Here is a 27983-nt window from a genome sequence, read left to right as displayed (position 1 = left end):
TTTGCTTTGTAAATTTTTAAAGACAATCAAAAGAGATTTGGGTTTGGGGACTAAAAGAATATTAAGAAATATTAAGATTCTGCTAGCTCTTCATTTTACCTAATTAGGAAATGTAGAGTGTGTACTTTGAAGAGTTTTTTTCTTTTTTTTCATTCTTCTTCCATTTTATTTTTTAAGGAGTAAACTCCTTCTTCTTCATCTCTATCCTTTGCCTCTCCCTTCTGTAAAGTAAGTTAAAACCCAGTGGAGGAAGATGGATTAGGATCTTGACTTCTCAATAAATTTGTACCTAATGAGGCTAATTGAAAGCTAAGAATGTTAGCAGCATACAATTAAAGGCTGATGTCAGTTCCAGGGTCTTCTTTTTGTTAAGGCTTCTACAAAGACTCTTTCCCATACTTTGAAAAAACAGGATTTGGCAATTATCGCCAAGTTCAGCTTGTATAGTCCTTCTTGGTGTGAACTTAATAAAATGTATGTTCACAAAGGTGGCTTTCTGTTTGTTTTTTTAAAAAAATTGAGTGTGTGTTTATTGCTCCCTCTGAGGTGACTATGTTTATGGTGGAGACTGTCACTCATTAAAGCTTGTCTGTGCTGGTAGCTATTCATTTGACTTTTGATTATCTCAATGTGAATTATCCAATTTGGAACTTATATCCATAGCAAATATCAGTATATATTTAGGCAACCTCCCCTTGCTACAAATTAATGTATGTTTAGATAATTCTAAGTGATTTTAACATTGGATATAATTAGGAAAAAGAAAATTAACTTTTTTCCCCAACCATATAGAAATTGTTTTACTTTACACTGTGTTTAAGCAATTGCCCTTCTGTACCTCCTTTATTAACGTGGATTGTCTAAAGCAACCCAAATAAGTAAAAATTTTGTCAAGTTTCAACAAAGCATTTTATTGTTGTTCCTTTTAGGAACGGAAGACATCCTACGAGGAGCACAAGAGCTTGATAACATCATCAAACAGGGATACTTGGAGAAGAAAAGCAAAGGTATTGATCAGACCCACAGATCACAGAACATTCCAGGAATGGAAGGGAAATGAGGAAAAAGAGGGCTATCATGTCAGATGCCTTCTCTGTGCCCAATACTATTAAGCAAAAGCAAAGCAAGGAAAGAAAAGAAGTCTGGCGTTTGTGTGTTAGCTGAAGAGAAATGGTCCAAATCTTTAGCAGACTGTGAGCTTCATCAGGATAGGGATTGATTCTGCCTTGCTCAGCACTGTATCCCCAGTGCCTGGTACACAACAGGTGCATAATAAAACTTGGCAAATGAATGAATGAATGATGTTCTTGTCCTCGTCTCTCAGTGTGTGCCCATAAGGAGTAAAACTGTTTTGCTAAGAGTGTAGTTTTTATATCGTTCGCGAAACAGCCTACTTTCAAATTTCAGACAAGCCCAACTCTTGACCTTTAACTCATTCGATTAGAATAGGTACGAATAGGGTTGGAGTCTCAGGTTTGACAATCAACAGGCAAATTGGCTTAGCACAGAAAAAGCCTTTCTCACGCCCGTGGCCTGGAGAATCATTTTGGTTTGTCGAAGCAACACATAAAGATATCATGGGGAATTTGAAAAGTACAGGATGCTAGATAAAAAGACAGCCATGAGAGCACAGTGCAGGCAACCCTGTTTAGAACTTGGACCTTTGACTGAGCTAGTCCACTGGACCCTCAGTCAATATGGGATAACCTGTGGGAGTGAAAGGGAGGGTTTTACAGTCCATTAACCTGGGAAATAAAACAATAACACACTGGACTGTGTGTTGTTGGATTTTACGTACTCTTCAGTGATTGTAGTTACCTGAATTTATGTCTCCTACTGCTGTTCTGTTTAGATCATAGTTTCTTTGGATCAGAGTGGCAGAAGCGATGGTGTGTTGTCAGCAGAAGCCTCTTCTACTACTATGCTAATGAGAAGAGTAAGTGTTCTTCATTTGCACAGCAGCACCTCACTCCTGGATACAAACACTTCGTAAATTCTCAAGCACTTGGATCTCAAGATAGCAGTCCTTAACTAACACCCATAAACAGGACATGCTTAGGAAAGAAATAGCCTTGGGTAAATAATACCTTGCCCATCACCAAAAACGCAGAGGCCAATTTAGAAATTATTTTCCCTTTAAATACTAAGATAGTATGGTCCACATATCAGAGGGTTATCTTTTATTATGACTAATCACACAACATTGTCAAAGTTGAATGTTTTGGCACTTTGTTTTTTTAAAAAAAGAACTTCAAACACTTTTTAAGCATTAATAACATAGCTAAAATATTGAGAAAAATTAATTCTAAGATTTAAACAGCTTAACAATGGCCCAGAAATAGAACCCTAGAGTTCAGACTCTCTAAGAGCATGATCCCAACTTTATCCTACTGACCACTGGGAAGTAGTACAGTGGACATTCCTAGAGCCATGGAGTCTTGAGACCCACATGGTGGCTGTGCCCAGAGACGCCCTTCAGCCAGATAGTGGCAGCAGCAAAGTGTTGACTCAGGCCAGAGACAGTTTTTTAATGAGCCACCACTCACTCAATCTGCTCAACACTTGTGAGCTATCCCTAGAAGGTCCTTATCATCATCATCATCATCATCATCATCATCATCCCATCCATGTTTAACACAGTTGCTTAGTTCATGAGAAGGAATAGAGCATATAAGCTCCATTGGAGGCAACTACAAATAATTGTGAGCTAAAAATTATTATTGTATCTGAATGTAGACTTTCAAAATGGGATACCGTTCTGCAGAGTTGGACCAGACTGCCTCAGGAGTAAATAAAGCATCAGTTGTTGTGCAGAATTTCTTGTGTTCTGCCACCTTTGTACAGAGAAGGCCAGTGATACAGATTGAGTAGACCCTTCTCTTTCCTTTCAACCATTTTCTGTTTCTCCTCCTCTCCTCCTTTCCCAAATTTAGTCCTCTCCCAAAGCCTGGATATACAATTTAAGGAATAATTAGACACCCATCCAGTTGCCTTTGGACTTCCTGCACCTTTGGCACTAAGGGAGCAGAAAGAACTACAGCTTTGCTAAGTGACTTAAAATCCTGAAGATTTGCCCTTGGGCTTTGTGGCAATTGTCTCACCCTGCCGCTCTGTCTCTGCCTATAGCAGTTATCACAGACCTTCATCTTCCATTCACCATCTCGGATTCCTCAGAACCTTTCTTATCTAGGGGCAAAGTGTGAAACCCTACTTGGAAATGATAGCAGCATAGTTCAAAAACTGAGCAACAAGTCCCCTGTGTCCTTCTGACCCCCATCCCACTCTCAAAGCCAGCAACCACAATTTGTCTTCTGAATCTAAGCATACAAGCCAGCCAGGTGTTATTTTCTTATTTTAAGCCTTCAAACTAATATGACATTTATGTCATTGTAAAAATGTTCATAATTTCCTTTGCACTTAAGTAAGTGGTTGGCATATCTAGATATAAAACCAGGTATCATTCTGTTCATTCAGAATCCTTTATACTCACAGTGAGAGAGGAGGGGGAGCATGAGAGCAAGAGACATGGAGACTTTTATTGACCATTTTGCCATCAGGGTGAAATAAAATCTGGTGACCAAAGAAACAACAAAACATTTTAGTGGCCAGTTAGAACAAGGAGAGATACTTTAACAAAAAAGATTCTGGTGTCAAAAAGCACCGTTGCATGGCTCCCTTCTCACCAGTTATTTCTTATTATGCCCAGGACATTTTCTTAGTAAGTACAGTGTTTGTGTGTTTACTGTAGCTCAACCAGGTGAAGACAGAGTCCCTTTTCTTCTTTTCTTTTTTTTCAATATTGCCATCCCGCTGCCATCCTTATCATCATCATCATCATCAAAAAGTATTTATTAAGCAATTCATTTCACATGATATAGGGCACAAAGCATCACCCAGACACTGTAGTTCCTGTCCTCTATGTATTCTCCCTGAACCACACAATGAGGGCACAAAATCCTTGAAAACCACCTCCTCTTTCCCTATTTCCAGTATTTTATTTTTTTAAAAGGAGTGACAGGCAGAATAGTCTCTCCTTTCCTTCACGTAGAGTCCTTTTGCTTTTATCTCCTGCCTCATCATCTAATAATACTCAACAGTACTCTGCTACTTCCCAATTTGACCTCTTGGAAGGGAGATAAAATACTGAGCTTTAATTATTCTCCCTCTAGCATAAATTCCCACCTGACCAGCAGAGGAGGGGGCGAGCAGTTTAGCCCAAATGCTACATAGGGCCATGGGAGGCAATTCCAGGACCTTATAATTCCCCCTGCCCATCCCTCCCACCCCTGCTATCCCTCCCCTCGAATGTGGGCTCTGCTGGCCCTGATAATAATGTTTCAGCTCTATAATAGCCTTCAAGAGCCTCACGTCTACAGCCACACTCTCCCTGCTGTAATAATTCCTTCTTTCTGTTATTATAGATCTCTTAACATTCTAATAAATTCTCTGTCTCTGTTGTACTCTTTTGGCAAAATAACCTTTCATGTTGCATTTCCCTAGCTTGGCAGTGATATCTGCCTCGCTGTTGCAGTAGCCTCTTCTTAAGCTTCCCTAATAACCTTTCCTTGACTATTGTGGTTCCTCAGGGATGTAACAGCTGTTTCTCTGCTTTTATTTTACATACCAGAGAAGATGCCTTCCCTTGGCAGTTGCATCTCTCTAGGGACACAGGGAGGTTTCCTGTCTTGCAGGCAAGCAGCCCAAAGGGACCTTCCTCATTAAGGGATACAGTGTACGGATGGCCCCCCACCTGCGAAGAGATTCCAAGAAAGAATCCTGCTTTGAACTGACCTCCCAGGATAGGCGCAGCTATGAGGTAGGATGAACCGAGGAGATGGTGATCCTCATTGGTGTTGCAATTTCCTTCCGTATTGCATGTGAGCCTTGGTTGCTATACTGGGTTCCAGCCTTTCTTTGTTACTTGCTCATTTCTTACCAAGACACTCTTTCTTGACATGTCCTCACCTTCGCTATGTCACACCCTCCCTTCTCTGTGTTGCCACTTTCATCCTAGATACTACCTTTACTCGGCTTCCATCTCTTCATCACTCCCCTTCTCCATGTCACTCCATAGGTGAGATTCTTGTCTGTTGTAACATACAATCCAGTTCCTTATTTATAGTCCCTAATTTTATGGCTTTAATTCTTTATTTTATCGTCACTTCCTTCCATGAAATCCAGAAAAAGGAAAAATCTAACTGTAGAGTAAAATACAATTTATTTTCCTGTGGTCATCTTGCTATCCAAAATAACCTTCCAGAGATATGCTTTGCTTTCTAAGATGTTGGCAACAATGGTTCCTAAGTGGTAACAATAATAACTGAGGGACTAGAGGACCTGGTCAGGGCAAGATTTTCACTAAAAATGTATGTTTGTGTGTGTGTATATATTATTTCCTGCTCATTGGTAATTTTTATCTTATCACAATTTTACTAAAGCAATTTAGAAAAACGTTAGCTGACTTATAAAAAAGAGAAAAACCATACTAAGATTAAATTAACTACTTGAATAACCCTTTGACTCTTCAAGTTTTTCTCAGCATTCATCTTTTTATATGTCTATAGTACCATAACCCTTACTTTGATGAAAGAACTTAGGTCTTCATTATGTAACTTCTAGAATTTTTTTTTAATGTAAACTAAAACTTATCTATAGAGTCCTTTATAAACATATATAATACAGATGTATGCACTGAATTGTCCCTACTTATTTTTATTATTAAATTCTGATACTACCACATCCAGATAAAAGTTTATATAACAAGTCTAAACCAATTTCCCTAGAAATGTTTCTATAGAAATTTGGTTTTAAGAAACCAAGAGTAACAATGTCTATTAATAAGTATTATGCAGGAATCTAGTTTCCTTATCTAGCATATATCTTTATCTTACACTAATGACAAGATAATTAAAATATTTTTCAGGAACAGTTATTTCAAGTTGATTCATTTAAAACTAAGAAAAAATTACTAAGGGCTGATGCTTGACTGGCTTGTTTTGTGAATCAGAATGTATTTTATATACTTCTTCTTTTCTTTGGCCCATTGAATCCAAATCATTACCATGGCCTGTGATTGTTCCTCTACAATATCCTTTGGATCTTTCCCTTCTTATTTATTCCCACAGCCATCACAAGAGTTAAGTCCCTATGACTTCAGCCAGAGGACTAGTTAAACAGCCTTCTAGTTGGTCTTCTGTCTCCCAATTTCCCTATTCCAGTCCTTCCTGCTCGCCACTGTTGAGAGAATCCCCCACTCCCTTTCCTAGAATTGATAGTGGCTTTCTATTGCCTATATTTTAATTTTGAACTCCTGGTACTCACAGCCCTTTTATCAACTCTTTTTTAACCCTCAACTCTCCAGCTCCAAGCGGAGCTGTTCTCCAGTCAAGCTGATCTGCCTGCCTTCCCCGTACACGATGTCCTCCTCATTCCTGTTCTTTTGCACATGGTTCTCCCTACCTGAAATGTCCAAATCCCTCTACCCGTTTCCACCAACTCTTTTCTAAAATCCAACCAAAATAGTATTACTTCAGCAAGCCTCCCTGACCTACTCTAGGCAGCAATAAGTGCTCCCTGTCTCCACTCAACATCCAGTTGTTACCAAATGCACGCCCTTGGTAGGGCTCCCATTTTACATGTGTATGGTGGTTTGCTTTTTTGTCCCCCCTGTAAACTTTCCTCAAATAAATGCCCGATGAAGGAATAGATAATTAAATGAATGAATGCACATGGATGTGAATGTCTGGACTCAAAGGGCTGTCATCTCTGCGTATGCAAAATTGCTGAAGGAAAAAATCCGTTTGAGTGAACTATTTGATCTTTTTTCTAAATGTTAAGCAAGCAGAGAATCCTGAGCTTTAAACTTGATTCTGAAACTCACAGCTTCCTCCCCTTGAACCTCCCTATCAGGATTAGTTAGTGAAGGTATTAGTGAAGGTGATAGTGAAGGTGATAAATTAATTCACTAATTTTTCTCTAGTTTACAGCTACTAGTCCAGCTGAGGCCAGAGACTGGGTGGATCAAATAAGTTTCTTGTTAAAGGGTAAGTGTCATATTTGCAGAAATAATACTTGAGTGGATTTGCAGTTGAAGTTATGTTGCATAAATGTAATCTACAGCTTTCAGGATGTATTTTTTCTGCCCTTTCTCACCTCTACCTTTTCTACCATATCCCCCATATTATAACAACAAATAGTCCCACATATGTATCAGAAGGTAAAGATGTGATCAACTTGGGGATGACCTCTGATATCATAGCTTATCCACCTACCTATAGCCAAGTCTGTAATATTCATAATCGCTAGAAAAGAAGATTCTAAAAATCAGCTTAGCCCAATTCAGTGTCTTCTAACGCCTTATATTCTGGAAAGGAAAGTCATGATATCCAACTTAAAGTCATCTAGTTGCAATTGAGGTTCAAAATCTTCTTGTTTTAGTCTTGGGAGGAAGTAGAGATCTAAACTAATCTAGGTAGCCTTCAGGGACACTAGACTTTAGAAACAAATTACTATTTTCCAAGCCACAATAAAATACTCCGTGCTTTGGGATGGGAAGAGTCCTGCCTGAAGATATTAAATGACTGCTCTTAGAGTACCCTCTGCTGGCCAGCCTGCAGGCAAAGCAGGAACAGTGGCCCAGGAAGCCTTATCTGGGAGTGGCCTGGCAGGTAGAAGTAGCCAACCTGAGCGTGTCTCTTGGCATCAGATAACCCTCATATACCATATCAGGGCAGGACCCTGCCTCTACAGAAGGGCAGAAACATCAACTCTATACATGGCCCAAGACCTAGGAAGAAGCACATCAAGCCTTTTCATCTCAGTTTTTTATTCTGCTGTAAGATTTTATTGTGGATAAAAAGAATGAAGCAGCAGAGCTTTAATTACAAGAATTGCCTGTTTTATTCAGTTATGCCTTTGCTATCACAAAAACAAACTATTGCATCTACGAACAGCGTAGATAGACTGGAACTAGGCAAACATGAACATTGATGGCGGGACTACAGGGTACACTCTTATCTAGGTGCCTTGGATTTATGCGTGTAATATACCCCTAAGTGTGTAAACCTCAATAAAACTCAAAGCAGCTTTATTGAGCTGTACCCTGTGGTACTTTCAGAATCCCACATTGAAGAAATTATTCATTCCATTTTATTTTAAAACAAACAAAATAATAACATATGGTTTAAGCCACAAATGTGTCTTTGATCCTTTCCTCATATGTGGTGGCACCAGAATTCAGACGAAAATTGTTGCAGAACCTTTATTAAAAGCCTAATCAAGCCAAACAGTTTTATTGTGTTTTGAAATGAACGTTGGATGTCTCTCCATCTTTTCCTTCCCCAGAGTATGCTGACTGCATTCGCCCATCCTGCAGAGGCCCCACAGCAGGGTTTCTGAGAGCACTCTGTACTACACATCCGAGAATGAACCTTCCCAGTTCCCCATTAAAATAAAAAACCAATCTCCCTTCCCTGCCCTGGCGCTCCCCAGTGCTGTACTGGCTCCACATCCTCTATGCAGTGACCCACTTTAAGGTCAGCCAGACTGTACAGTTGCAAAAGGACACGGTAACTGCATTGTTCAGCCATTCCATTTGTTCCTGTATTACTGTTGTATTTTTCCGTACCCCATTTCTTTTCCACTTATGCCCATTTTTCTCTTTGCAAACAAACTTGTCTGAAATTCTGCAGAGATCATTGGGGAGACGAGCTTCGGACAGCTTGGACACCCTGCAGAAGCCACCATAGTTCCCATGGCTCTGTGCACCCTGGAGAACTGCAGGCCTTCACTCATCCTTCCAGTTTTCTTTTTTTTTTTTTTAAGACAGAGTCTTGCTCTATTCCCCGGGCTAGAGTGCCGTGGCGTCAGCCTAGCTCACAGCAACCTCAAACTCCTGGGCTCAAGCGATCCTACTGCCTCAGCCTCCTGAGTAGCTGGGACTACGGGCATGTGCCACCATGCCTGGCTAATTTTTTCTATATGTTTTTAGTTGTCCGGCTAATTTCTTTCTATTTTTAGTAGAGATGGGGTCTCGCTCTTGCTCAGGCTGGTCTCGAACTCCTGAGCTCAAACGATCCTCCCGCCTCAGCCTCCCAGAATGCTAGGATTACAGGCATGAGCCACCATACCCAGCTCCAGTTTTCTACTTGATGAGCAGTGCGTGGCATGCTGGTTTTTCCTCTTTGGCCTATTTTCTTCCTTTCGTATCGTGTTCTCATTCACACACCCATACTTTTCAGGGTGGATTCATCCTGATCAAGTTTTATTGCAAGGAAGGATTTACGTTGATGGTTTAAGCCTGATGCAGTGCTAGTCTGGCCTTTTCTGTAGATTTCCTGCCACCAAGGCCCACATTAGAAATAACAGCACTTAACCTAGTGTTTCATTTTTTTTTGACATGTTTTATTCTCAGTTCCCCCTCCTCGTTTTCCATCTTTCCTTTTCTGGCTTATTCTTCTCTTTTTCTCCATATCTTGATTCATTCTCATGTTTACCCTGGCAGATCTCAGCTCCTTAACCATTCCATGTGAAGAGGAGGAGGAGGAAGAGGAAGAAGAAGAAGAACAAGAACAAGAAGAGATGTATGATGATATTGATGGTTTTGACTCTGCAAATTCTGGTTCCCAGTGCAGACCCATTATCTTGCCTGGGAGTGTGGGGATAAAAGAGCCTACAGAGGAGAAAGAAGAAGAAATTTATGAAGTGTTACCAGGTGAGAAATTTTGTCCTCTAATGATCTTCCACTAGGTTCAGAAACCCCAGACCTGGTGGAAGAATATAACTTTGAAACCTTCATCCTCTGAAGGAGAGAATGTAGGGAAGCCAGTGTAGAGGCTCTGCCTTGCTCTGGGAACAAGATGAATTTGATCAGGGAGTGTCTTACACGTGTCCATGTGCAGTAACTTAGTACATGTGTCAACAGGGTTAAAGAGTGAAGAATACTCATTCATGTTGGTTTTCATTGGTTTATTGTGAGTTTTGGGGTGAGTTATCAAAACTCTCTAGTTTCAACTTCTTTACTGTGTAATTGTGAGAATAATGGAAAGTTGTCTTACAATTATGAAGGATTTCAAAAATCTGAAACATACAAACGCTGACAAACGTTTTTATAATAGTCATCCAGTAAAACCTTGATAGAGCACAACTCTATCAAATTATTATTCCCTAGTTCAGATATACCATGAATCAAATCACATCTCTTAAAAATAAGCCTAACATATTTCGTCTGCCCATCATTACAGTCAGGCCTACCCTATATACTTCTTTTTTCCAAAGGCCTGGTAACTCGCATCTCAAAACATGTGTAGTCATCACTGTTGCCACATAGCCACTTCTGGCGGGGATAACAGCAGCTGGTGAACAGTGCAGAGCACAGTGGGGGCCAGACGATGGGAAACCCAAGCCTGAGCCTTTTCATCCTGAGGTAGTTAGACCACGCTGAATCTTCAAGTCCATTCAGAAAGATCGTTCCTGTGGAAATTTGCCAGGAGTTCAGTGCTCTGCTGAGAAATTCAAGTTAAGCCTAAATTTATAGCAATTTAAACCTCAATCCCAGATGAACCTAGGAACTAAGGTGAATCTAACACTCAAGCTCCTAAAGATAGGGCTGGTTGCTAAAAGCACCCTCAGTAAGCAACGTGCATTTCAAGGCTTCCTAAGAGGATCCAACCCTCATAACACTGCATTCGTCTCCTCCCTCGGGGAGAAGCCACGTCATTGCCTCCTGAGTCAAAGAGCAGGACTCTGGCCGCACATCCTCTCCCTTCTGGGGACCTCGCCCACCCTCCAGGCAAGGAGAGCCTGCTTCCTCTCCTAGCACTTCCAGCCTCTGCCAGTCCGACTTCCCTAGCCTTTTTGTTGTGTTTTATTATGCAAATGATATCTTGGTTGAGGTCGAGCCATTTCTTGTGTCTGACGTTAAAAAAAAATGATAATTTCCTCAGCAAGTCATCGTCGTTAATGAAGTTTTACAAAAACAGATACAACCAAAGGAAAATAAAATTTCACAGGTGATAAATTTTTCCAATTTCCCTGGCAGAATTCGATAGGATTGTTAAATTAAGAGTGAAGGTGTCTGTTAGAAAGCAACGAGCAGTGATGGGTAATTTTATAGAGTGGAAAATTGAATCAAATTGCTACATTAAAACACAGCTCCTCTGAGAATCTTCCCTTTCACAGTCTGCTCCATTGCAACAGCGGGGTGCAGAAATGGATCTAATTCACAACACTCCCTAAAAGGAGATGCACTCCCCAACTTGGCCAGAATCTTCCTAGTGAGCTCACATTCTGCTCACTCCTTCCTCAGGTTGGGGAAATATCCGGGTGACTCTGCACTTTGGGTTACAACTGTGAAAGAGTGCTCTGGGAAAACCTCACTGAACCAATCAGCCTTCTGAGGGGGAAAGAAAGGGCCTTTTTATGTACCATGTTCAGTTTCCAAAGGAGCCAGGGAGAAGGGAGCTGATGCTCAGAAACAAAAAGCAAGGGAGAATAAAGAGGGAATGGCCTCAGAAAATAAGATGAATTTGGGAATCGCCTTACCCCAGGTGCGGGCAATGAATGTATGATTGGCTTCTTAACAGCCATCTTTCTCCTGCCTCCTAAACTCCTACCCTTGGCCACTGCAACACTACCAAGGGTATCAGGGCATTCCTCCAAAGTTCCCACCAAACTTGTATGTTGGAATAGACCCAAGGGCATGGAGACTGTGTGCCTTCTTGAAGAAGCCACTTACCCCTGCCCACAGCAACCATCCGTCAGAAGTGAGGAAGGCCACACAGTGTCTCGTTCTACAGATTAGGGAAATGGTAGCTAACTTGCCTATCAGTTTCCAAAGGACAACACTGTATCCGGCCAACAGGTTCTTTCCCAAAAACCTCTATCCATCACAGTTCTTAGAGACAGCACTGGAGGTGGGATATGTTGGCATTTAATTATGATATGAATATTTCAGCCACAAGTCTCCATCACCCAGCTTCCTGTCCACTCCACTCAGCTGTTGCTTCTGAAATTGCTGTTTGAGTTTTGCATGAGCACACTACCAGTCCTGGAGGAACTGAAAGGGAACATAAGGGGACCTAGCACTGTCTCCCCCTCCTGCCACCATCTCACAAGACAACCTACCAAGCAGCAGCATGTGAGAGACAGCACAGCATCACAGGTACAAGTGCTGGCTCTAAGTCAGGATGGATCTGCTCTGCCACCTACTAGTGGTGAGACCTCGAGCAAGTTACCTGCCCCCTCTTTTTCTGATGGTCCTGCCTATAAAATGGGGACAACAATAGTGGCTGTCTTAGAGGGATGTGGTGAGGAGTCTAGAGCTGATATGCGTAAAGCACTTAGCACAGAGCCCTGGCATACAGTGAGCACACAGTAAATGCCGGCTATTATTAATTTGGTTGTTTAAATAGGAAGTATTACCTCCTTAAAGAGTTGGGGGATGGTTAGGTCCCTGCCCTCACTAACCAGACCCAAGACAGTCCAGGTGGACATTTCCAGCTATGTATATAGACAGGTGAAATCGAAAATCCTGAGCAGATGGAATGTGGAGCGCACCTTCTGCTCATGCCCGTTTTTACTGCGAGGCCAGGTGCTGGGTGGAGGGGCAGCCAACGGTAATGTTGGATTGTGCTAACGTTGCATACCCATCAATAGTCTAATGACTTGGGCCTCCAACATTCATTTCGTTGTAACAGGTATATGTGCTTTGTGGAGGATATTTAGCATTGACGGTTCTGCTAATCCTCCTCTTTGGGACAGGGCCCACACACGCCCTCGATGTCCCTCTGGGGAAAGCCATGTCAGTGAGAGCTCCCTTCCAGAGTATAATTTAGACGAGCTTCTCAGTAGAGAGAAAAGTACTTGTAACACGTACCAAGTCAATAAAAAAATGTTTTATACTAATCAAAATAATGTATAGGTCATCAAATTAAACTCACATCACATTAATCATAGGATGATTAACATTTGCTACGTGGCTAGCACTCTTCTCCCCGTGAGGGAAAACCAGAGCTCTCAAGGTTTTCAGCCAGACCACAAAAATATTAGTCCTGTAATATATGGTTTCAAGGTTGGTATCTGGTGGGATTTCTGAACATCCGTGTTGAGCACATGGGGGCCTTTGATTTTTAGGATGTCATTTGCGGTAGATTAAACTGCAGGGAACTACCAGGAAAAAAATGCAAAAGCAGTATGTAGAAAATGGAAGGCTTTCCTGAGCCCTCTCACCCCGCCCACCCAAGTTATTTTACAGGCCAGCACAGGCTCAGTTCCATGTTCAAGATTCTGTTAAAGGACAACTTTTATCAGATTTCTCTGTCTGGGGCCTCAAGGCTGGGATGCAGCGAGGCGCCTGAGACCACTGAAGCACTGCATCTGGGGCCTTGTAGCAGCTGCAATGGCAACAGAATCCGGCTGTGTTCTCTACAGAGATTTCAGAAGAGCAAACAGAGAGATGAAGAGCCTTCCCTGGGAGTTTCTGCACACATCCATTGCTGCCCACATTGCCCCGAAGTGTTACTATAGACCCAGAAACCAGATTGCTTTATAATAAAGCATATAACTAGGTTTTTAAAATTTTGAGTCAAATGGAAACAAGCATTCTGTGAAATCATTTCCCCCCTGTATAGATGTCCAGACCCACAGGAAGGGGGAATGGTGATAGTAAGAGCTCTAAAGAAAGAAAAGGCTAGGCACAGTGGCTCATGCCTGTAATCCCAGGGAGGATTACTCCCATTACTGTGGGAGGCCGAGGTGGGAGGATTCCTGAGACCAACAGTTCAAGACCAGCCCGAGCAACATAGCAAGATCCTGTCTCTACAAAAAATTTAAAAATTATCTGGTCGTGGTGGTGCACGCCTGTAGTCCCAGCTACTGGGGAGGTGGAGGCAGGAGGATCGCTTGAGCCCAGGAGTTGTAGGTTGCAGTGAGCTATGATCACACCAATGCACTCCAGTGACTGAATGAGACCCTATCTCAAATAAATAAATAAATAAGAAAGAAACAGAGACCAAAAATACAAGGCTTATGAAGAAAGAAGGGACATCAGGGAAAAGTCAACATCATCATCAGGCTTTCTTGGAGGTTCCTGGCCTTTTCTTTCTCTCACTCCCAGGCACACTGAGCCCCAACCACATGGTGCTGCTTGGCCAGCACCAAAACTGTTTTTTCTACCTAGAATATCCCCCCTGGTCTCAGCCTGTCAAATCCTACACATTTTGGCTGGGCGCAGTGGCTCACATTGGCTGACATTGGCTCACCCGCAATCCCAGCACTTTGGGAGGCCGAGGCAGGAGGATCACTCAAGTCCAGGAGTTCAAGACCAGTCTGGGTAACACAGCGAGGCCCTACCTCTATAAAAAATTTTAAAAATTAGCCAGGCATGGTGGCATGTGCCTGTAGTCCTAGCCACTTGGAAGGCTGAGGCAAGAGGATTGCTTTAGCCCAGGAGTTCAAGGCTGCAGTGAGCTGTGATCCTGCCACTGCACCCCATCCTGGGCAACAAAGCAAGGCCCTGTCTGAAAAAAAAAAAAAAAGAAAAGAAAAGAAAAAACAAATCCTACACATTCTGCTCAAATGTGTTTCCTCAGTAACACCCTCTCAGTTACTCAACTGAAATTAAGCTTTGTTTTAGCCCTTACCACAGTGATTTGTATTCAGGTCTTTCTCCCCAATTAGTAGGTGCTGAGTTATTATTTGTGAAATTAACTGAGTGCATTCCAAGTGTGGCAATTAGCACAAACTGACTTTAATATCTTCTACATCAAAACCATACCACAGAAATAGGATGCAAATATTGTGAGGTTACAGTTGAGATTACCAAATACACAAGAGAGAATTAAATGTGTTATTATCGTCTTGCTTGCATTTTCCATGTTGTCTGATGGGGTGCTATAGCATCTATAGATTGATAACATATCTGTGCATGCCATGGAGCAGTTACTTTCCACTTCTCTGCATGTTCCCTTTGCACTTCTAGTGTATCTGTATTTCTGTTGCATCTGTCACCGGAGCACCTTGACATCTGGTTGCACATTGATACAGTTGGCATTTTTAAAGTTGTTGTCACTTTGCTTTGTTAGGGGAAGTGATTTCCCCTCTTCCTAATCTAGTCAATTTTTCAGATGTTATTCTTTTTGATAGCGGTTTAGCCAATGTCAGAGGGGTGTCAGAGCAGCACTTCAGAAAGAGCCAGGTGTCATAAGAAGCTGGCTCCTCGCTGTCCCTCCGAGGTGGATTCAGTGTCCTATTCCTCTCAGCCTCTCATTAGTGTCCCTGAAATGGTGCCAAGAATGTTGATTGAAATTGAATCTCCGGATACTGATGCTCATTTGTGATGCCCCATGGTTCTCTTACATGTTCACACAGTTAACAGAATCTTCTTCAACTGTTTTCCCAATTGAGATGAGATATTTGGGAATCAAGTAGAGCATTTAATGTAATAAGTGGACAGTAATCTTTGGAGGTTAATTTGTTTAAAACCTATATAAGGTTGGGGTCCCATATGCCCTGTTAGGAGCAAGGACCATTATAATCTATTACTGTTTAAAGTTGAGCTAGCACATAAATTTTAATTCTCTCTTAAATGAAGATGTATTTCAGTAGACGTAATGCTAAAATGCCTAATAACATTCTTATAAAGAAGTTCAACAAGCTCTTTAGCCTAAAAAATATTTTTCCCAAAATAGTCTCTTAAAATTAAAGCCTTATGTTACGGATTAATAAAAATGCGAAATTTAGCCATTTAACCCACCCCCTTTTGTGAGAAAAAAGACTTTTTTGTTGCCATACAATCAGCTGTCTTGATTTTGGAGTTTAAAGAGTCCAGTTTGGTTTCATGGAAGGATCTGAGATAAATTGTATGCCTCGCTGTCTGTGTTGTACCCTCTGAACCCGGGGAGGTGCTGAGGGGTGTGCTTCCCAGCTGTGGAAGACACTTTCCTTCACTATATGTCGATGCCCCATACTCGGTCTTTCAAAGGCCCCAAAGGCAGAGCACCTAGCCCATCAATAGCAAGGCTTCTTAACTAGAGCCCACTTTCAGGCACCCAGGAAGTACAGCGTTAAAGAGAACAAATGTGGGGATTGAAGCTTCCCCGTTCACATCCATCACCGTAGAGTTTAGTAATGGTGGTGAATGATACACAAGCTCTATGGCCAGCGTTTTTCTTTCATTCTAAGTGACTACAAAGGTGCAATGGAAATAAGAGTATCTGGTCTGGAATTCAGATTTCTGTTTTTCCATTTTTGTATCATGACTAGATTAAGTGCTGTTGCCTGAAAGGATAAAGGAATCAAGTTTTTCATTTTTATCATTGCAAATACATTTACATTCTCCTATTTTACAAATGCAAAGAGCAGGCAAGCCACTTTCAATAATTTATTTTAAAATCAATGCTAATGAGGTTATGTCTCGTCAGTGGCCGAGTTTTACAATAAAGTCTGATTTATTTAGAAAAGATCTTTGGTGTAGCTTCCCATCTAATGGTGGTGGGAAGGAGGTGGAGTAGCAGGCACGGTGACCCTCCAACTTCGGATCCAATTTGTAATTCACAGTGGAGATCTGACCCAATTTACATTGATTAGAATTGGGAGGAAGAGACAGCTGCGCACAGACAGCAGAGGTAGAATAAACCCTCTCTGCAAAAGTTCCTAAGCACAGCAAATTACTGGTCTTTGTGATTGAGTTGTCTGATATCAGCAAAAGAGCTGCTCTCTGTCCAAATTATTGGGTATCTCTAAAGCTGAGGATGTACCAACTCTTTCTCTAATATTTTCAATCCTGCAAAATTAGTCCCACATCAAAGAGGAAAAGCATCGTAGTAGAGGAAGGAAGGAAGTGGGCAAGTAATGAGAAGACAATGTGCAAAGAATGATGTTTAATGTGATTTATTTTAGCATGATCTATTTCCTATATTTGATTTCACTCCTCCATTATCTCACATCTTTGTTTCTCATGGTGGGATTGGAGAAGCACTACAGGTGGTAAGTAGGAAATTCTCTGCTGCTAGCTCATACATGGAGACAAGAATTGTTGAGTCAAAGTGTTCCTTTTCCTATAGCATCTTGAGAACAAGTGTGTGCGTGTGTGTGTGTGTGTGTGTGTGTGTATAAATATATACATATATAGGTAATAAGTGATTTATTTCCCCAGAGTGTCAATCTCTTAATTTTCATTTTTGCAAGGAATGGTGTCATTTTTTATGTGAAATCAATTACTTCTATAATGTTCTATAGTATTCTAACATATTTTTATGCTGCCTCTTCTTACCTTCGAGGTTAGATTTTACTTCTCCCAGTCTGACATACCAGAATTCATTTTGGCCTATAAACCTTACATTTAAAAAAAGAAAGACCTGAGCAAGAGCAAGACCCCGTCTCTACTAAAAAAAAAAAAGAAAGAAATTATCTGGACAACTAAAAATATATAGAAAAAATTAGCTGGGCATGGTGGCACATGCCTGTAGTCCCAGCTACTTGGGAGGCTGAGGCAGTAGGATTGCTTGAGCCCAGGAGTTTGAGGTTGCTGTGAGCTAGGGTGACGCCACAGCACTCTAGCCCGGGCAACAGAGTGAGACTCTGTCTCAAAAAAAAAAAAAAGAAAGAAAGAAAGAAAAAAAGAAATGTCCCCAGACCATCTCCTCAAAGGTTCCATTTAGTGGCAAAACTATGGAGAAGCAAGACAAGTAAGTGCCGTAAGACCCAGAAAGAGAACAGAAAGGAAGGAAATGTGGCCAGGAGAAGCTGAGTATTCCGCCCTTAAAATATTGCTTATTATGTCCTATTCACTGTGTAAGTGTGTGTACATGGATGTGTATGTGAGGGAGAGAGAGAAGAGTGCGGTGGTGGTGGAAAAACAGCAAATATATTTTTGCTCCCATTTTGCCCTACTTATAAAATAGCTAAATATGATTCTGGTGCACATGCTTTCTTTATAAAGGCCAAATTCCTATTTTATGAGGTAGTGTGAAGTCTGAGATGAAACAGATTAATGAGGGTAAGAAACTTAGGCCAATCATATTGTAGCTTTGGCCATATAAACACTTGACTGGAGTTAGACACTGGCATTGACTTAGAACCCATTGTGAATCTACAGCAATTAATTAAAAGACCATTCCAACTGCCCTCAGGAGCTTATACTCTAATGAACAAGGCAGGCTGAATGAAAACAGTAAAAAGATAACTACAAGCCCCAAGTACTAGGAACATAAAATTATGTACATGATCAGCTTCCGCCACGCTACAGCTGAACAAAGATGGATACGTTAAGGACTAATTAATCACGGAGGGATTAAACACCCACTTCAAATCTCTCTCTCACACACACACACAAACACACACACACACACATATACACACCATAACATCCTAATTCTGGAGTGCTTAAAACCAGAGAGGGCCAGGCATAGTAGTTCACACCTGTAATCCTAGCACTTTGGGAAGACAAGGTGGGAAGATTGCTTGAGGCCAGGAGTTCGAGACCAGCCTGGGCAATAGCAAGACCCCGTCTCTACAAAAAATAGAAAAATTAGCCAGGCGTGGCAACACACACGTGTAGTCCCAGCTACTTGGGAGGCTGAGGCAGGAGTATCGTATGAGCCGAGGAGTTTGAGGTTGCAGTGAGCTATGATGATGCCACTACATAGAGAAAGACCCGGTCTCAAAAAAAAGAAAGAAAAAAAAAACAGAATGCTTGCATGAAGACAATAAATTTTGAAGAGAATTACAGAAGGCAAGGAGAAATAGAGTTTGAGGAAAAGCATTAGGATCCTAATGACAGGCAACTAAATAATCCAAAGGATTAGAAACTCCGCAAGGATGGTCTTGTCTGTTGCTGGTCCCCAGTTGCTAGTGCAGCATCTTGTATGTAGTAAGCACTTCAAAATATTTGTGAATGAATGAATGGGAAAGGAAGGAGGAGACGGCCAGTTTGAAGGTGAGAGATGATTAAAAAAAAAAAAAAACATGGTAATTAAACTTTCCTTAAAGTAGAGAGTATGATGAACTTAGAGAAAGGAGACCCCTCAGTGTAACGAATGTGAGACTGTCGACCGCTAATTGCTAATACTGCTCATTTATCCCCTCAGATGAAGAGTGTGATCTAGAAGAGGATGAGAGTGGCACTCGAAGAAAAGGAGGTATAAAAGCTTCATAAACACACAGGCAATGGGTAGGACATTCCGGCTCTCACTAGAGGAAAGCACCTTTCTCCAAGACTACAAAAATTATTGGATTCGATAACTAAGAGGGTACTCGTGTGCGACCCCAAAAGCCCCAAACAAAGTGACTGGGTAGGGAAAATACCTTAACTTTAAAAGCAGCTACCCATTCACTTTAATTAATGTTCCAAGAACAGCTAAGATTTATCCTAGAGAGGGTGGGAAGCCAAACCAGATATTTATTTTTTCCTATCAGTATTTCTTAAATCAGTACAGTGAAAATAGAATTGCCTCATCTCTAAGAGATCAGAAGATTGAGAATGGAAAGAATAGAAATGTCTCCTCTCTGAGAGGCCCAGAGATTGCAAGTTCAGAGGGGAATGGAAATGTGTCAGATCTGAAAAGTGAACATGGGGTGAAGGATAGAATTGCTTGGTGATGCTGACTTCTGATGGCCTGGTTTGATTCCAGGCACATTTGGAAATGAATATGTAATAGGTTTGTTGAATACAGAATTACATCCTATTCATCCCAGACTGTTAACCATGCTCCAGACTGTTAGTGAGCCCATCCTTTCTAAGGTCAGATGCCCCTCTGAAGCCTCCGTAAGTGGACCAAGGGCCTATTCCACCATTGTCAGTAAAGGAATGCTGCACGTTGCGAGGGCCACCTCAAGGACATTCGTTCCATTAGCAGAGCCCAAATCATGACTGATTTAGGTACCAGATGATTTTTTTCTTAGAGAGTGTATGAAAATCTTGAGCTTAGGAGTTCTTTCCCTCTTTTCCTTCCTGCTCGCTCTCCATGTCTCTGGCCTTATCCTTTCCGATTCTTCTCCCTCCTCTTTTCCTTGTGCTTTTTCTTCTCTTCCTTATCCATTCAGCAAAATCCCCTATTCCTGAGTTCACTCTCTACAGGAAGTGAGTACTTAAAAGGTTTAGGACTCAACTTCCTAGGGGTCCATCTTCTCCCCAGGGTGGGAAAAGACAGTGTAGAGGCAGCATCAGCAGTCACATGCCACAGCAAAAGAGAAAGAAATCACCCGAGGTGGGTATGATGCAAGGGTGTTGGCATAGCTTTGAGTACATGTGATTCAGTCCATTCCGAAACCTATTTTCTACTTGCTGTACAGAATTCCACCAAATATCTGTTCTGATCCACCCATATTTCACATGTATCTTTTCTCGACCAACTTCTGTCACCAGTACATAAAAGAAACACTTCATGGGGACAGCGTGTGTGGAGTAACTGTAAGTTTCTTATGGCCAACTTTATATTAAACACCATTCAAGAAGCATCAGTCTTCTGGCAAAGTCTAAAATTCAGTTTCAGACCCCTCCCTCATCTCATTTTCTCCTTCTTCCTCTCTCTGTAAGGTTATATCTGGGAAGTGAGAGGAGATTTATTTCCTAACTGTTCCAATAGCTATAATTCAAGAACTTTTTTTTAAAAAACCCTTTTGTTCCTCATGCTTCCTGCCTCCAAAATAAGTGTTATTAAAGTATAGTGAGCTCTAAATATGTTTCTGTGGTTTATACTTCCCACCAGTTATGATGATTGGTGACTTAGTGATTACAAAACAGGAGGACTTTTCGCTCTCTCTGCAAAATCTGAGGCAGGAATTTTTATTATTTGTGTTTACTTATTTATTTATTGAATTTATATAGTGCCTTTTCTCCAAAGGAGCTATAGAAACAGTGACAAATATGTAACATCCTAATGTCATCATTTAGATTTATAACAATAAAATACAGAGGTTGGGGGGAGGGCAGGAAACCCCAATGAAGGTATTGAAAAGGCAGGGAGCTCTAGGACAGTGCAAATTCTTATGTCATAGACAAGCTACATAAGTTTGTGTCACTTAGTGTCTCTCAGTTGTGAACATGCTTTTTGGAGAGAAAACAAATTAAGCAAGTTGACCTTTCCCTTTTTCCTTTTCTCCTGAAAGACGCTATGACTAGCAGGGTTACCTTTAAAATCCAAGTACTTTTCTCCAACATCCGTGAATCCTGTTCGTTAAATGCTGTGCTTTTCCTTGATGGAATTGCTAACATTTTTAATGTCCAACTCAATCTTATCAGAAGGAGGGGGTACAGGAATTCAGTTTATCCTTATTGAGTGTTAATGACCCTGTAAGATGTAATTTCTTTTATTTTATTCTGTTACCTAGAAAATCTATCACAGTCTTGTAGTATTGATTATTCAATCTATAAAGAGCTCGGTTTACAGCATGACTGTTAGTAACAGGGTTATTTTAATGAGTGACTCTTCAACACCTCAGATTTTCACTAAATTCCAACCCATCAGCCTAACAGTCTAACACTAAGGGTCTCAGGTAATGAGAGCTTATCTCTCTTCCTTATCCTGAAAAGGTAGTATCCAGGTAACCAAAGATAAAATTCTCTCTGTGCTGTTTGTATTAAAATTACTAGCCATTTGCTTCCATGTGCTATATAAATAAAAAGCAGGCCTGGAGGCACGAATCCCTGACCAAAGAAAACCTTAAAACAGGTTTTTTTCACTCTGAAATTGGGGACAAACTAAGCTAAAAGGAGACGGACCACACTATTGTGGTCCTATAAACAAATGATTATTTATGCTTATAAGCAACCTCCTGCCTTCAGGAGGGCAGAAAAATGGTTGCTGACGGACATTCTGTCTCTGAGGCACTCTTCCCACTCTAATGCCTGCCAACAGAGTGAACTATTACGTGAAAGAAACAGAGGGAAACCACAGAGCTATTTGTAGTTCTTACCCTTCGAAAGCTGTTTCCCACGACCAAACATCAGTTGGTCATCAATCCACTAAAATTTTGGCCCAATAAGAGGAGCAAATGAGATGAAAATCAGGATCTGTGAGTGTTCCCCACTTCCACATCAAACTTACTATATTAAGGACCATAATAATTTCAAAACTCAAGATTAAAGGGCTATGAAAATAAGCAAAAGGTATTGTTCAATTGCTCTTCCTGTTCTGGTGCCATAGACACTGGAACTTGGAAAATTCTTCTTATCTCCTTTCTGAAATAGTTAATAATGTATCAGACACAGTCTACTTGAATGGACTGATCAAGGTGACCCTTTCTGACCTGGCCTAGAAAACATTTCAAGTCACTTCCAATAGGTCACTGCTTTGGCTTTTTTGTCCATGTCTCATGGTCCCATGTGCTGGTAGGACTGGATTTATCCATCATCTTGTTTTGTCTTTTCCATAATTTAATAGGTACAACTTATTAAATCACTGACACAGTCATTTTAATCATGAAGAAAATGTAAACAACATGCTGACCTGCCTTTAGCTTCTTTTCCCTGGCCATAGCTTCAATTCTGGAGCTACCCAATGTCCCCCAAACAAAAGCTGAACTCTGGAAGGAACACAGTCAGGTTCTCTTGTCCCTAAGGAAGGGAAAGGGCAGAAAGGTGTCCTGGTCCTTTTACCTTAGAACTTTCCACAACATAGAGGCTAATTTTCAGATATTGACTCTGTCAACAATATCTCCAACTTAACCTCAGTTACAGGAAAAATGACTATTACTAGTTATAAAGACCTTGGCATGCAATGATAAATGCTTTGCAATAAGTACCTAGAAAAGAGAAAAACAATACTAATTTTTTTTAAAGCTTGGTCTGTTGCTATTCTTCCTATGACATTTTGTACACTTGGAGCTTAGCCTCCCTTACATGGGATAAATAGAACAAGATACTGCCCCCACCCTTTTTTTCTCTCTAGAAAAAGTCCTTCTCAGCTCTGCTAGCAATTTAAATGCAGTGATCATACCCATTAGCTTCTCTATCATTGTAATTGTTGTTAATTGTTATAACTGTTTTAGTTATTAGTGGTGTCATTATTGCTCTAGGTCCTCTGTCTGTTTTATGCTGAATATATTAGTGCTTTGCTTTTGAATTACCAGGCTTTATTTAGTGCAGAGTTACGTTTTTTGGAAAGACATTGAGAAATGCTGGCATTAAGCTTTATTCTTTTGTTTTTCATTCCAAATGGACAGACTGGAAAAAAAATAATTAGATGGAATAATGTCCTCAAAATGAGAATGAGGATGTTTTGAATTAATTAAATGGTCAGAATGCTGCACCATTTCTGATCTCAGACTGCTGCCAGGGTAGTGTAAACCAAAGGAACCTAAATCCAGCCCACAGAGGCAAGCCTCATTTTCGGGCTCTCAATTCCTCTCACTATTCTAAAGAAATCAAAGTTTCCTCATGCATTCACTAGTTTATAGGATGAGCTGGGTAAGGTCGGGGAGAAGCTGGACTAACCCTTCAGACTTTGGGGCCTTCAGGCGCTTCCTGGGACCAAGCTTCAGGAAAGAAGCCCTCCTCAGCCTTACCTCTTCCCCTCTTCAAGGTCCTTAAATAATACCCACTTGGTCAGGTTTTTGTTACACAACTAAAGCTTCAGAGGAGCCCCCCTGACCTCTTAGACTGTGTTAAATTCCCTATTACACACGGCATCCTCAGTTTCTCCTTCACAGACATATCACAATCATAAATAAATAATCGTGTAACTGTTTTTTCCACGGTGCCACCCCCACCGCAGGGTACCCTTGAGAGCAGGGCCTGTGTGTGGCCAGTGTAGAATTCCTCGTCTCTAACACAGTCCCTGGCATTTAGTAGGTGCTGTGTACATGTCTGTTGAATGCTGAGGACCAAATTAGTGAGTATGCATGTGCCCATACTCATAAATGCAAATCACACATATGTTAAACAGGGAGTCTGCAATATGGAGTCCGATCTTGTCCAGCTAAGGAATTACCCCTCACTGATATCCATAATATTAATAGCAGAATACCTCTAACTAGATAGCGAGTCCAACCTTTTCCCAGTTTTTAGCCCTTCATTCTGCTTCTTTTTCAGAGCCGTCTTCTAATAATTCTAGTTCTGATAATCCCTGTTCTTGGGCTAGGCTAAACTATCTCCTAAATTCCTGAACTCTATCTTCTTATGGCCCTTAGCACCAAAAGCCTTTTCTATCTGTATTTTTTTCTAGAAAGCTTGTTTTCCTCCTAGCGTCTTACTTTCCCTGTGATCTACTGTGCTTTTAGGTCTTTTTCCAGGTGTTCTCCCAGGTCCCATATATAGCCAATATCAAATCACTTTTTACATATATACCAAAAAGGTGCCTGTAATCTTAGGAGCTATCCTACATCCAGGCACACAGTGGTGAGCAGCATCCCCAAAATGACCATCTGCTAGGCCAGAAAAAGCCAAGATAACCTTGTCAGTCTTACTATTCAGAAATATCAAGTTCTATTGTAAAAAATCTATTTTATAAAAATTATTTTTCTACCATATATAAATCCATGAAGAATATTGATGTCAATATACTTTTCATTCCTAAATTTGGTCAAGTCTGCGGCTGCCCCGCCCTGACTGCGCCAGATCCCGTCTGCCCTCGGAAGCTAAATTTGGTCAAAATCTTGGAGTGATTAATCGACTCCATTACAACTGAAAATGCATTAATACATCCTCTGGGAAAACTACTTTTACTTTTCAGGAACTGATATTTCTCTATGATTTCATGCCCAAAAAATATATGATTTGTCTTTTCAATAATTAACTTACTTCTCCTAAAGTGTTTTTCTTCCAAACATATTCTCAACTCTGTGGCAAAATCTTTTCACAATAGTTATCTTGTTTGCTGCCCTCTGTTGTCAGCTGCACATACAGACAATTTTCCGTGTAAAGAAAACATGTTAGAATTTCTATATAGTTGACATTTTTACTTCTGTTTGCAATATCTGGGTGTTAACTAAACAATTTTATCCCTCCTCTCCTTCTGTGCCCTTTAAGATTCCTACTGAAGTTTCTTTCCAGAGACATATAGGGATTCTGTTCCCCCGTGCCTTTGTTTGAATTGCTCATCAGTCAGGAACAAGTAGGAAAAAAGCAAACAAATGTAAGTGCCTCCACTGCCCACTTGCCCCTGTCCTTAGCGACCAGTACCATCCCTGCTCATGGGAGAGTCAAGACCAATGAAAGGAAAGGTAGAAATCTGTAGAATAGAGTCCCCAGAAATCACATGAATTTTAATTAGAATGCAGGACTTCTGACTCCCATCAATCAAATTTCATCTTTGGTAGGTGCTTTGTTTACAGCTCTCATAGGTAGCATCCTAAGGAACAGGGAGGCTCCCTGGTCTAGTGGGCATTAGCTCTCCTGCCATTCAAATCCCCAGATCCTGTCCCACTTTGTACTCTAGTGTTTAACCTTTCCGGGTAGAAGAAGATCAATACAAATTCTTCATTGTTAAGAATCGATGGCTGTCCTGTGGCATCATTGCCATCTAGTCTTGCTGAGAAGCCCAGTAAATCTCTCTGGCTGCTTCTAAAGCTTGGGTTGTCGTCTTCAGTTGCTTTCATTTTTAATGCAGATCACTTTGGTTTCTGTTCCCCCGGGGGCTTGCAGATAAATCTTGGCAGACATGTTCAGGGTCTACAAATGAGATGCTGGAAAAGGGCCAGCCCACCCAGAATTTAGTTCTAATGGATGAGACACCCCCTTGGTTCCACTTAAAGACTGGGCTATTCGTTTCAGTATTTATTGGTGATTGCCTCATATAGTACCTAGGTGGGAAGTGCCTAGGATGAAGTTCCTATGTAGCAGAGAAGGCCAAAATGTGAGCTGTGATGCAGAAGCATGCTGGCTGTCTCAGCCTCTCTTGTAAATAGGCAGAAGTCAGAGACTTCAGATCCTTCGGATTCAAAAAGAAGAGAAGCACTAGTAGATAGTTTAGACGCCCCGGATCAAGAAAGTCTGGCGGGAAACCTCTGTGTGTTGCTTACTTACAAACCAAATGAAAAATTACCTGCCTGATTTTCTTTTATTAATAAATAAATATATTTATCATATTGTTGAACAGCATCCTACTAGGGATGATCTGTAAATATTTAATGTTAGTTAATGATCTCCTTCTCCCATAGTCCTTTGCTCACACTGAGTGTTTGGCTATATCTCAGATCAACCTCCCTGAATCTCATGTTTCCTAGGGGCAATAACAGAACGCTGGTCTCCAGTTACAGCAAAAATGTGGGCTCCTTGGAAAAGACAGAGGTCTTTTAACTTTGATTTCTCCTCTCTTTGGTCAGTAGACTCTGCCAATTATTACCAGGGCCTATGGGATTGCCATGGTGACCAGCCAGATGAACTGTCCTTCCAACGGGGTGACCTCATCCGCATTCTGAGCAAGGTAAGGGCAGAGAGTGTGGGGCTTGGATCAAAAGTCAATTTTTTCACTCAATAATGTAGTCACTGTAACCGAAATTATTCCATGTCATACACTTCCCTGTGTGTATTACATGACTCCCTCACACATAGAATAAACTCCCATTTATTCATAATCGTTAGGGAAAATTTTTTTTTTTTTTTTTTTTTTTTGACACAGAGTCTCATTCTTTTTGCCTGGGCTAGAGTGCTGTAGCGTCATCCTAGCTCACAGCAACCTCAAACTCCTGGGCTCAAGCGATCCTTCTGCCTCAGCCTCCCAAGTAGCTGGGACTACAGGCATGCGCCACCATGCCCGGCTAATTTTTTATATATATTTTTAGTTGTCCAGATAATTTCTTTCTATTTTTTAGTAGAGACGGGGTCTCGCTCTTGCTCAGGCTGGTTTCGAACTCCTGAGCTCAAACAATCCGCCCGCCTCGGCCTCCCCGAGAGCTAGGATTATAGGCGTGAGCCACAGCACCCGGCCTGTTAGGGAAATTTTTAATTGAAAATCCAGATTCAGGAAACAATTTTCAGGTTTAAAAATACAATAAGGTTGGCCAGGCGTGGTGGCTCACGCCTGTAATTCTAGCACTCTGGGAGGCCGAGGCGGGTGGATCACTCAAGGTCAGGAGTTCAAGACCAGCCTGAGCAAGAGCGAGACCCCGTCTCTACTAAAAAATAGAAAGAAATTATCTGGACAACTAAAAATATATAGAAAACATCAGCCGGGCATGGTGGCGCATGCCTGTAGTCCCAGCTACTCGGGAGGCTGAGGCAGTAGAATCGCTCGAGCCCAGGAGTTTGAGGTTGCTGTGAGCTAGGCTGACGCCACAGCACTCACTCTAGCCAAGGCAACAGAGTGAGACTCTGTCTCAAAAAAAAAAAAAAAAAAAAGTAGTTTGAGGTCACTGTGAGCTAGGCTGACGCCATGGCACTCGCTCTAGCCTCGGCAACAAAGCAAGACTCTGTCTCAAAAAAAAAAAAAAAAAATACAATTAGGTTGACATAAGACCAAAACTATGCCAATCAAAATTTGATCTTTTTCAGGGGCTTGTGCTTATAGGTCATTACCATGTACATAATTTATAACTATATAATACTGTTGGAAACATTCTAGCTAGGTAAGCTGCCTTCTTATTTCATTTATAGATAAACAAAACTGTAATATAATTACATATGGGGGGAGGAGTCAGAGCTAGTTAGCTCAATTGGTTTGAGCAAGTGGTGATAAGGCCAAGAGAGTGAATCCAATGCCATTCAGACCAGCTAACTTTATTCTCTTCCTCAGTCACAAGTTAACCCCTCGCTTCAGCTAACCATCTCATAAATAGTATTGTTGATCATAAACAAATGGGGTTAAAATTTTAAAAAGGATGGATTATTGCAGATCCGTGTGAAGAAGATTCAGAACTCATGAGCTTGGGGGATCAGTAAAGAAAGACCACACATATTCATTCCATAGGTGGGCTAAAATAATAGGTTCTGTCCCTAAAAGAAATTATTAACCAGTCCTCTCTCTATGCAGTCAGTCAATATCTACAAACACATTTTTGAAAGAGGCACAATCTGCTCTTAATTGCTGAGTATGTGGATTCCATAAGGG

At 41.1% G+C, this 27983-nt stretch overlaps 1 protein-coding gene across 2 annotated transcripts in view; it reads left to right on the top strand.

Moving 5' to 3' along the window:
* SKAP1 (src kinase associated phosphoprotein 1) overlaps positions 1-27983 on the top strand; it is a 273972-nt gene that overhangs the window by 224540 nt on the left and 21449 nt on the right. The window contains exons 5-11 of one of the 2 annotated variants that reach the window (XM_012660133.1): positions 930-1007; positions 1853-1936; positions 4692-4816; positions 6980-7043; positions 9503-9712; positions 19086-19136; positions 26263-26360. In XM_012660133.1, coding sequence (XP_012515587.1) covers positions 930-1007; positions 1853-1936; positions 4692-4816; positions 6980-7043; positions 9503-9712; positions 19086-19136; positions 26263-26360 — 710 coding nt within the window. Of the gene's footprint in view, positions 1-929; positions 1008-1852; positions 1937-4691; positions 4817-6979; positions 7044-9502; positions 9713-19085; positions 19137-26259; positions 26361-27983 lie in introns of both variants that reach the window. The other variant, XM_012660123.1, reaches the window with a different exon arrangement.

Source organism: Propithecus coquereli, unplaced genomic scaffold (genome assembly GCF_000956105.1).
Source record: "Propithecus coquereli isolate 6110/MARCELLA unplaced genomic scaffold, Pcoq_1.0 Scaffold119, whole genome shotgun sequence".
In the NCBI taxonomy this organism is placed as follows: domain Eukaryota; kingdom Metazoa; phylum Chordata; class Mammalia; order Primates; family Indriidae; genus Propithecus; species Propithecus coquereli.
Note: the sequence above shows the minus strand (reverse complement) of the source record. Positions and strands in the feature narration are given on the sequence as shown.